Consider the following 12030-nt stretch of genomic DNA (forward strand, 5'->3'; position numbering starts at 1 on the left):
CACTTTTGCTTTGTCATGTCACCTCAAGAGTTAGTGGTCCCACAATGCTGTACTTTTGATGAAGGGGAAAAAAGAAAACATAAAATTTTATCTTGGCAGGATTTTCCATGTATAATTTAGAAAGTGTTTTCAAAACGAAAATTCTTATTTGTTTAAAAGGATAGAACTATCCTTCCCCTTTGGACATATGCAATCTCCTTAACCAATACATGACTATCACCACTTTATCATTTCTTATTATTATCAAAAATTATTCTCTCTGAAAACCTTTTATCTTCAAAATAATTTGAGAAATCACCAATTTAAAGTCTAATCAATCATATGGATGCTATTTATACTCCTAGTCAAGAAGCTCTTGGTATTCTAACTGCATATCGGTGCATAAATTTATGACATACCAAATAATGTTTCACTTAGAAAGAGATCTCTCTTGGCTAAGTTTGAAATTTGAATAAACATTTATCCAGCCTGTCTTTGCCAGACTTTGAATCTGAGAAATCGCACGTGGATAATAAATTGAAAATTATTATCAAGGAACATTCCAAGCAGCACCTCTGATTTGATGGTTGAAGCTTCTGTAATTATTTAAAGGGAAGTTCTCATTTAAAAAAACTTTTTATCAGAAGCACAAGGTACTTTTAGTGCTAACAAAACCATTAAAACCACTCTAAGGCTAGAAATGTATCCAAGGAGAAAAGTGACATGTACTGTATTTGACTGCTTTTAATGGAATTCAAGGAAAAACCCAGGGTCTATAATTTTGTTTTTAACAGGCTGGAGATGATCTTCGTCAGGATATGCTTGTTCTGCAGATTATTCAAGTGATGGACAATATCTGGCTGCAGGAAGGCTTGGATATGCAAATGATCATTTATAGATGTCTATCCACAGGAAAAGACCAAGGTCAGTATAGATGAGAAAGTGCGCTGGCTCACATTATTTATTTCACACATCCACTAGTAATAGGCTACAAAACTTTCTCTGGCTTTCGTTTTAAACTACAAGTCTGAAAATCCAAAGAACTATATAGACACATTCTTCTTTTTCTAAAAGAATTATTTTCAAAAATGATAAGCCAACAGAATTTATATAAAACATAATATACTTTTAGGTATTAATTAGGACCTTCACATTACAAATGTTAACTGTGATTTTATTTTATGTGTCTTTAAGAGTTAGTTTCATTAATAACTTAGTTATTTCTCTCAATTTCTAATATAAAGCCTACTAATTTTTAAAAGAATACAATTGTTACTTATTAACACAAAATCTACACATTTACAAGTCCTGAAAGGAGTTCTGGAAATTCCAAACACATTATAAACCTTAATTTAATTTCTAAAAGACTTTTGAGTAGATAAAATATCAACAGTCAATGCTGGCCACACATGTAAATATTGAACATACGTCAGCATTTCTTTTCCTTTATAAAAACCAAGAAATCAATATGAAAATATAATTATACTTATGCACAGTTTCAGTGACAATAATGTCAATAGACCACCCAAATTATTACTAAAAAATCAGAGGTAGAATTGCACTTAATTACAATAATGCCAAATTAAAGAGACAACAATATCTAAGATAACTTATAAATGTTTTTACATATAACCATTGCCACTTAGCATTTTATTAAAATAATTGGTATGAATTACAGCAGATACATGTGCATAAACAAAGAGATGAAATCATAGAACTGGAGAGGGGATCTAGACCACGTAGTCATTTTTTTTTTTTTTTTTAATTCAAGCAGAGCTACAATTTAAACCTGTCATCACAAGAGAACTGTCATGCCATGGATCCTCACTGCCTGAGGTCCCATTCAGCAGGCTCAATACTCCAGTCAACACTTGAGATTTTAGATACTAAGTATGAAAACACCTCCAAATTCACTCACCACTTAATACCTTACAATGACTGCATTACAAGTCATACCAGCCAATTGATTTGATTCTGATAACAGGGCCCCTACTTCCATGCCAAGTGTCCCACTCTAAATACTTTCTAAATCTCTAGTTCCTACAACAGTCATTTATCCTTGCTGCCATGAGATTGTTATTCCTTGCATCTTACCCTACTTCTTCTCACATAAGTGACCTAATGCTTTCCTGTCCTAAAATGCTGAAATAGAATAATGCTACATAATCCAAGATGAGATCTTTGATGTTACATGAATCACCTTTTCTCCAGATATTGAATAAATTACTGATCCCAGTGGAATTTTTAAATTTCATCTCATTTCTATTTATAATCATAGAATGTAACCAAGGCTGGATCTTTTAGTTAATAAAATAATTCCGCAGAAATAACTATAGACTTATCCAAAGTTGCAGATGTCGCAAGACAAAAGTTATTTTTCTTCTCTGTCTACCAACAACAACCTTCAATAGCTGTAAGATTTCAAAGGGCATTATACCGACAAAATAATTCTTCAAGAAAAATAGAGATCATTAAAACAAATGTCATTTTTAGAAGATTAGGTTGCATTTTTAATCAGGTTCCAAGGCTTATTGAATACCTACTTTTCTCAAGAAATGTCACAACGTGAGATGGGAAATACATGCTAAAATGAGCTAAATAGAGTTGTGCCCATGAGGAGAGTAAACTCCAGTTTCCATGAAGTTTCCATGACTTTATCAACATTATTGTTGAGTGTCATTCTCATGGTCACTTTGTATGTAATGTCCTAGGAGTTCTGAGAGAAATTTTCAGGGCAAATAAAAATTCTTCAGGATTTATTTTATTATTGGTCCTCCAACTTTGATGAACATAAAAATCACATAGGGGGATGGAAAGAGTAGATACAACCTACTCCCAACCCAGGTGCACTAAATCAGACTTCCCTGGAGGTGGAGGAGAGGCTCAAAGTTTGATTGCAAAAAGCTGCTCAGGTGTTTCTTATGCACCCTTGCCTGAAAGACACCACCTCATATAACACCACCTTGAGTAATTTTATCCCTAAGAGCCTTGCTACTTAAAGTGTGAACCGCAGACCCACAGCACTGACTATCACCTAGGAACTTGTTAGAAATGCAGAATCTCAGGCCGCACCCCCCCATACTCAATTAGAACACTTTAACAAAATCCCCAAACGTATTAGTGCGTTTTCACACTGCTATAAATAAATACCTGTGAGAGGTGACAGGCTGCTGGCAGTCCTCACAGCCCTCGCTCGCCCTCGGCGTCTCCTCTGCCTGGGCTCCCGCTTTGGCGGCACTTGAGGAGCCCTTCAGCCCGCCGCTGCTGTGTGGGAGCCCCTTTCTCCGCTGGCCAAGGCCGGAGCCGTCTCCCTCAGCTTGCGGCGAGGTGTGGAGGGAGAGGCGCGGGCGGGAACCGGGCTGCGCGCGGCGCTTGCGGGCCAGCTGGAGTTCCAGGTGGGTGTGGGCTGGGCGGCCCCGCACTCGGGAGCGGCCAGCCGGCCCTTCCGGACCCCGGCAATGAGGGGCTTAGCACCTGGGCCAGCGGCGGTGGAGGGTGTGCTGCGTCCCCCAGCAGTGCCGGCCCACCAGCGCTGCACTGGATTTCTCGCCGGGCCTTAGCTGCCTTCCCGCGGGGCAGGGCTCAGGACCTGCAGCCCACCATGCCTGAGCCTCCCCCCGCCTCCATGGGCTCCTGTGCAGCCTGAGCCTCCCCTACGAGCGCCGCCACCTGCTCCACTGTGCCCAGTCCCATCAACCACCCAAGGGCTGAGGAGTGTGGGCACACGGCAGGGGACTGGCAGGCAGCTCCACCTGCAGCCCCAGTGCGAGATCCACTGGGTGAAGCCAGCTGGGCCCCTGAGTCTGGTGGGGACGTGGAGAACCTTTATGTCTAGCTCAGGGATTGTAGATACAACAATCAGCAATCTGTATCTAGCTCAAGGTTTGTAAACACACCAATCAGCACCCTGTGTCTAGCTCAGGGTCTGTGAATGCACCAATCGACACTCTGTATCTAGCTACACTGGTGGAGAGGTGGAGAACCTTTATGTCTAGCTAAGGGATTGTAAATACACCAATAGGCACTCTGTATCTAGCTCAAGGTTTGTAAACACACCAATCAACAACCTGTGTCTAGCTCAGGGTTTGTGAATGCACCAATGGACACTCTGTATCTAGCTAATGTATTGGGGACGTGGAGAACCTTTGTGTCTAGCTCAGGGATTGTAAACGTACCAATCAGCGCCCTGTCAAAACAGACCACTCAGCTCTACCAATCAGCAGGATGTGAGTGGGGCCAGCAGTGGCAACCTGCTCAGGTCCCCTTGCATGCTGTGGAAGCTTTGTTCTTTCGCTCTTTACAATAAATCCTGCTGCTGCTCACTCTTTGGGTCCACACTGCCTTTATGAGCTGTAACACTCACCACGAAGGTCCGCAGCTTCACTCCTGAGCCAGCAAGACCATGAACCCACCAGAAGGAAGAAACTCTGAACACATCTGAACATCAGAAGGAACAAACTCCAGACGCGCCACCTTAAAAGCTGTAACACTCACCGCGAGGGTCCGCGGCTTCATTCTTGAAGTCAGTGAGACCAAGAACCCACCAATTCCAGACACACCTGGACTGGGTAATTAATAAAGGAAAGAGGTTAAATGGCTCACAGTTCCACATGGCTGGGGAGGCCTCAGGAAACTTACATTCATGGAGGAAGGTGAAGCGGAAGCAAGGGCTTTTTTCACAAGGTGGCAGGAAAAAAAGGGGGCGAATGGGGAACTGCTAAACATTAATAAAACCATCAAATCTTGTGAGAACTCACTATCATGAGAACAGCATGGGGGAAAACTGCCCCCATGATCTGATCACCTCCCACCAGGTCCCTCCCTCCACACATGGGGATTATGGGGATTATAATTTGAGATGAGATTTGACTGGGGACATAGAACTAAATCATACCACACAGTTATTTGTTGCATTAAAATTTGAGAAATGCTGCTGCATTAGAGGACTATAAGAATGAAACCACACATATTACTCTATGTACACAGAATTATGTTCGAAGAATTTGAATAGTGTATGACATATACTAGCTTAAAATGTATAAAATGTAATTTATGATTTCAATTAATGAGCAGAATTTAGCCACCATGATTGCTATAAATTAGATACAAGGTTTTCTGGAAAGTCAGCAATTCAAGGCCTGTGATCAGTGGCTTGGGATTTAGCAAGCATTAACTCCCTAGATCAATGTAGTTGGAAAAGCTATTGACATTGCTGCAGCAAAGTATCCAAAAAGATGCAATCATCTAAATCCTAATTTTGGGCATGGTCAAAGGTAAGATGGCATTGAAACACTCAGCAACCATGTAGAAAGTGACTTCCTTCAGGAAGTATTAAATAGAGGAACTGGAAAAAATGAGGAGGGAAATTTTCAGGATTAAAAAGCATCACCTACTGACATTAAATGTTTTAAATCTGCTATCTCCCTTAACACACATGAGAAAACCCGGGCAATAGCTGAATACTATTAGGAGAGAAGGGAGAAGTGTCATGATACTATGGATATTCCCAGGACCTGTCTCTGGGATGTGAAGTTTCCTTCTGATCCACAAATGTAGGTGCCCAATGATCACAACAGGACTATCAGATGTTAAGAGAAATTAAGGCTGCAAACTAGCTACACCTGACCAAATTCAGCACAGCTAAGTCTTTTGTTTATCACCACCATAATCTACTTTAATGTTGTTTAATTTGAATGCTTTTCAGGTAGATCATTAAATGGTCAATTTAAAAAACGCAACCATCTCTCTGTTCATATAGTTATATTGTGTCCCTGGTCTTTCTGGGAATTTGAGTTTGCAACTCTTGCAATTGTCGAGACTATGGAAATCATAAACTCGAGACTTTAATTTATTTTAATGACTTTATTTATAATACTGTACTTTGTGGGTGGTTTTGTAGCCATTATCCCTGAGAGAGCTTGAGGTACTGGATCTAAATTGCTGTTCTGTACAGTATAAAAATCAGAAGGTTTGCAAATATTTACATTCCAATAACCTTACGAGCACAATAAAAAAAAGCCTTGATGGATATATGGCCAGCGGAGCAAAGTTCCTATTTAAGTTCAATCAGTATATGCTCCCTTTAAAAAAAAAATTACTATTGTAGTTTCTCTTTAATGTTGACTGAGAAGGAAGGAGCAGGTGGCTCTCTAGATGTTCACTGCTGAGTTATTCTGTTCACTCCTGGAAATGTAACATTCAACTGTGAAGCTTTTTTTAACCTGAACATTGATTTTTATAATACATATGCAATGTTTGTTATGGAGAGTGTATTTGGCTCCCTTAAATTGTAAATATGTTTGTTATCCAAGCTTAAATGTCCTCCCTTAGACTGTAAATGAGTGCACCGGCCATGTGATAATTAATTCACTACTCAGTGGGGTCTCTGTTCATCATCAAGATTGGCTTGCTACCATAGCTCTAGAAAAAATATTAATGCTGCTTCTGATAAATCTGATCCAAACACAAGTAGCCTCATTGTTCTCCAGGATTTTGGGAAGAATTAGAAAGAGGCGCATCTAGATAAGCCTCCTCCAGAAAAGAAGATTTGAAAAGGAAAGGGGTAATCCAGTACTGCTGGAAGCTATTGTTGTTATATTTCCTAAGTCTCCCTCATCCTGTGATGAAGGAATTGTCTCTGTAATCTTTTTTCTCTCTACCAGGATTGGTGCAGATGGTACCTGATGCTGTGACCCTAGCAAAGATTCATCGCCATTCTGGACTGATAGGACCATTGAAAGAAAATACAATTAAAAAGTGGTTCGGTCAGCACAACCACTTAAAGGCAGATTATGAAAAGGTTTGTTCTGCTGCAGATCATTTTAAATAATGTACTTAAATAAGAATATACTCTGGTTCATTAGAGATTCTGATTTGTAGAAAAGTAAATTAAGTGCACTTTGAGTTCTAATTCAATCATCAGCCCAGTAACAATGACCCAGTTTAAATGATGTATTAACTACATAAAAGTTTCTGTATTTTATTTAGTTTCTGGATGAAATTCCTGGTTATCAATAAAGATTTTTTTTTGCTCAGCTGCCATCCTGACATCAATCTTACCCCAGAAACAATACCCCTTGAAATTACCTCCTTTAAGTAATCTCCAATTTCTATAAATATCGCTTCTTTTCTGTGCAATACATTTCTTCTGCCATTCTCTACTTTTTCGTCTCCCATTTTCTTAATGGTTTGCAAAATGCAAAATAGAGTTTATGTATGTCATAATTTTACCAAATGTACTGTTTTATTTGACTGCAAACACTTTTTCTCAACGTTTACTTCATTCTGGTATCTGGCTTGCAGTGTACAGTTGTGCAGGTTCTGCCCTATATTAGGGATCTTGGCTAAGGAGATGAGTGTGGCCAGAACCAGGCCTTGTTCCACTTGCCAAGCTATTATCTAGTACAGCTGGGTCCACCCAGAGGAAGGAGCACCTAAATGCTAATTCATGCAAAAATGCACCATTAGATTTGCTTGGTACTATCCTGTGCACTGAAATCCCCTTATTTTGAGAAATTCCTCGGACCTGGGTAAACTGGGATGATTGGTCACCCTACCCATGATAAAAAGGCCATGACAAAAAAAGACCCCAGAGTTCATCTATTCCACACTTCCATAACATTGCGTTAGAGCAAAATACAAGCTTTACAGGCCAAATAATAAATAATTAGATAAAATTATCTTGAAGTCTACTTTTTAGCTCTTCCCAAAATTATAACTTCAGTTTTGCATTAATCCTTGTGGTTACGTTGTTTCCAAATACATCGCTCTTCAAAACCACCATATGAAGGACATATTTTATTATTTTCACTTTCTAAGTGAAGAATATTTGGATTGACAAATTAAGTGACTTGCTTAGGCATGTGGGAGACCTAGAACTAAGGCACCCTAGCATACAGCTTGGTGACCTAGCCTTCAGTGCATCAAGGCAGCCCCTCCATGCTAGGAGACCCATAACCTTGTCCCAACCAGTCACTCATGGTTACACCACCAAGTTGATGACATGATGTATACCCAGGAGACCATTTTGGACACAAAGTGTATTTTTGGAAAGAAATGTCTGTTCATTAGAGAAACATAAGCACAAATTGACTTAATGATAATCTTCCACCCACACAGGCATTCACTGATATATATGTCCTATAACAAACAGCTTTAGACATCAACTACATTGATGACCTATTTGTAAAAATACACATAAAATGTTACAGATTTCTCAGTATAGCTTTCTCTGTATTCTAAAATTTCAAATATTCAACCATTGATATTTTAAAATTCCTCTGGGAATAGGCAATATTGGGCCGTATTGTTCCTCCTTTTACTTTGAAAAAAAATCATTCAATATTGTATATTTGAGGTATCGAAAAATCACACTAGGAAACCTCTCTAGTGAACCAGTGAAAATTAGCTCCATCCGAATGAAGGAGATATTTTCCACAGTTTCAGTGAAAACATTCATCTATTAGGCTAAAGAACAATTGTTTTATATTCTTCTGTAGCAGATCAAGAATCAGCTGCTTAACTGTACCCTTCTGTCCACTGAGATGTAGAAATTTTTCCTGATTATGTAATTTTGCTTCTTATCACTTACTTTTTATGATTACCTCTGATGCTAACGCATTTGCTCATTTTTTGTTGTTATTTTTGTATGATTGTTTTTCAATGAATTAGGCCTTGAGGAACTTTTTCTACTCCTGTGCTGGCTGGTGCGTGGTAACATTCATCCTGGGAGTATGTGACCGTCACAATGATAATATCATGCTGACAAAGTCGGGCCACATGTTTCATATTGACTTTGGAAAATTCTTAGGTCATGCACAAACATTTGGAGGGATAAAAAGGTCAGTGCACAAATGTTTATTACAGTAATTAAGCAATGTCCTAAGCAATATGTATAACATGTAATTGCATAGAAGCCCTGCTGATGACTTGCTCCCATCTCTCAAATCCCCCAAGGTAATATAAACATGATAATATATCTAATAAGATTGAAGAAAAGTTTTAAAGTAGATTTTTAATGCAACAAATTTGATTTCCTCAAATTGGTAGTAGACTAAACTGGTCTTCCCCCATGAGAAGCAGCTAATCCTGTTTTAGTCTGAATCGTTTGAAATAATATTTTTTGTTTCCTTATGAACCTTGAATGGACAATGAGGTATGAATTGATGATCTCAAAACATCTGATATATTGCTCATAGCAAATCATCACTGGTCTACACATATTAATACTAGCTTACTTCCCACACTGAACTGGCCTTACATCATTCCACAGATATTTAGGGAATACCTACTATTCAAGGATACAACAGTAAACAAGACAGACACAAACCCTGATCTCTTTCGAGTAGGGGTGACAGACATTAAACAAGTTTACAAGCTAAGAAATGACACGAGAAAATGAGAAGTTATTTTAGAAAACTAAGGCAGAGAAATGGAATAGAAAGTAACTGGAGTGGGGATACTATTTTAAAGAGGCATCTCGGAAGACATGACAAAGAGCTGTGTCCGTATGACCACCTCATGGAGATCCATGAGAAGAGTATTCCAGGAAGAAAGAACAGCACATATAATAGCAGCGAGCACAGAAATGAGCATGGCATGTTCCAGTGAAAGAAGACCTGGAGTCTGGAGATGCGATGGAGAGGGGCAGGCAGTAGGAGGTAAGGGTGAAGAGTTTGGTGGAGGCCCAATCAGGTAGGGCACAGAGGGCATATAGAGTGTGGCTTTTATTTTTTAAGTTCAGGAGAAACTTTTCAACTATAGTGGTTTTCAAAAGCTTTCCTTGATACCTTGTGTAATGGAGACCAGTGAAGAGACTACTGCAATAAAGTGAGACCAGTAAAAGTAGAAGTAGTAAAAACCGAGAGATTCAGAATATATTTTGAAGACAGAGCCACAGGATCTGCTAATTGGACGTTGGCTGTGATTAATGAACTGGAGGAGGGGCACAGAAGGTCAGAGAAGAAAAGAAAACATTCAAGGATGATACCTAGGTTGTTTTATCTTAGAAATGACTGAATAATTATATTATTTACTGAAATAAGAAATACTGATAGATGAATAGGTTTTGTTTCATTTTATTTAAGCCGAAAGTAAGGAAATCAGAGGTTGAACACTGAAAATCTTTAAAAATATATTTCATATGAAGGTAGAAATAGGATCAAGCCATTCCAAAGACTAATTAGTCACTTTTGCCTGAGAACAGCCCATCAATATAAGAAATAATAATATTTCTTACAAGATAATGTGATCGAATTTATACCAGATGGCCATAACCTGGCATTAAAATGCCAGCATAAACTACATGATATATACAAATGGATTATTTTACTTTTTGTTACTTTCAATACATTGCTTTCTTTAATACATAGCCTTGAAAAATTCACCACATATTCGTTCACTTCTTTTTCTTTTTCTTTTTTTTGAGATGGAGTCTTACTCCGTCACCCAGGCTAGAATGCAGTGGCACGATCTTGGCTGACTGCAACCTCTACCTCCTAGGTTCAAGCGATTCTCCTGCCTCAGCCTCCTAAGTAGCTAGGACTACAGGAGTGTGCCACCACGCCTGGCTAATTTTTGTATTTTTAGTAGAGATGGGATTTCACCATGTTGGCCAGGCTGGTCTTGAACTCCTGGCCTCAAGTGATCTCCTGCCTCGGCCTCCCAAAGTGCAGGGATTAGAGGCGTGAGCCACCGTGCCTGGCCTTCATTCACTTCTTAAATGTCCACTGGGAATGGTCTGTGTGCCAAGGACTGTGGTAAACATTGGAGATACAAAGATAATTAATATGCATTTACCATGAAAGTTAGGGATACTCTTTCAAGTACTGCAAATACAGACACATAAATGATTATTATAAAATGTTATAAGAGCAGAGATAGAGAAATGTACATACCATGAGAACGTCATAGAGGAGGGATACCTAGCCTATGAGGGACAAATGTCAATTAACGTACTTGAGTGTATATAAAATTTATTCATGTAACAGCTTTTTCCTGAACTCTACCTTTTTCTAAAAATTCAAAGATTCAGTTTGGACATCTTTTTTTTTAATTTTGATGTATTGTACACTGGCAATTTGGGGTACCCTTATTCATTTATTCCATTGGCTTCTGTATTGTTCATGTGAGTGGTTTAAAATGAAAAAAGATATTTCGGCTCTACAGAAAAAGTTCCAGCTGGCAGACATAAAAAAGTAAAGAAAAGATTATTAAAACAGTATGGTAAGTTCATATACCAGGGTCTGTAGAGAAGATCAAGCTCCAGGTTGGTTGCTTGTTGATGCTACAGCAGCTACTGCTACTTCTAGAGTCTGGCAATTTTAAACCCTTCTTAGGCAGCATCATAGGTCAATTAAAAATGTGCCCAGCATACAGCCACACTCATAATTGGTTCTTAATATTTTCTGCTGAATTAAGCAGCCAATAAACCAATCATCAACCATTCAATAATTATTGATAGGATGAATGAAAATGAAGTTGCCACTGTCTTCCTTTGAGAATATTAGTTATTAACCACCAGCTAAGGAGGCCAGCTGTAGCTCCATGAGCCATACGGATTATTGTTTCTAAGATTTTATGTCCGCTGGTGGCTCCCATAAGGCTCATCGGCAGTGTCTCCTTGGATTACTTTCTCAATGCTGATACATTTGTCCTAAGTTTGTTTAATGGTAAAACTGAACTATATCTATTACACTATCTTTTGAATTGTAGGAAGCATCTAATATTTCTCCTCCTAAGCTCGTTCAGTTTCTGGAATTCACAGAATGTCGTTTTGTAGGACAGCTAACTTCTTCCATACTAGGTTCATTGTTTGTTCTTATTGTTTTTTAGGTACGCAAAAGTCCTTTTACAAGTCTTATAGGTCCTATAAGTAGGACCTTTGTGTTCCCCTAGGATAAATGAACATGCTTATTTGTCCCACATTTATTATGTTATGGGCCCCGTTTTTAGAGAGAAACCTAGCCCACACCTAGTTTCTGTACACTTACTCAGATGTATTAACCCACTTATGCCGGAGGTTGCAAATTTTTTGTGAAAAATCAGACCTTA

At 38.8% G+C, this 12030-nt stretch overlaps 1 protein-coding gene across 3 annotated transcripts in view; it reads left to right on the plus strand.

Annotated features, from left to right (window-relative positions):
• The window catches only part of PIK3C2G (phosphatidylinositol-4-phosphate 3-kinase catalytic subunit type 2 gamma), a 398295-nt gene that overhangs the window by 247044 nt on the left and 139221 nt on the right, over positions 1-12030 (plus strand). For all 3 annotated transcript variants that reach the window (XM_032159742.1, XM_058442576.1, XM_032159744.2), the window contains 3 exons: positions 774-903; positions 6642-6778; positions 8650-8819. In XM_032159742.1, coding sequence (XP_032015633.1) covers positions 774-903; positions 6642-6778; positions 8650-8819 — 437 coding nt within the window. The remainder of the gene's footprint in view (positions 1-773; positions 904-6641; positions 6779-8649; positions 8820-12030) is intronic.

This window comes from Hylobates moloch, unplaced genomic scaffold (genome assembly GCF_009828535.3).
Source record: "Hylobates moloch isolate HMO894 unplaced genomic scaffold, HMol_V3 SCAFFOLD_8, whole genome shotgun sequence".
In the NCBI taxonomy this organism is placed as follows: Eukaryota; Metazoa; Chordata; class Mammalia; order Primates; family Hylobatidae; genus Hylobates; species Hylobates moloch.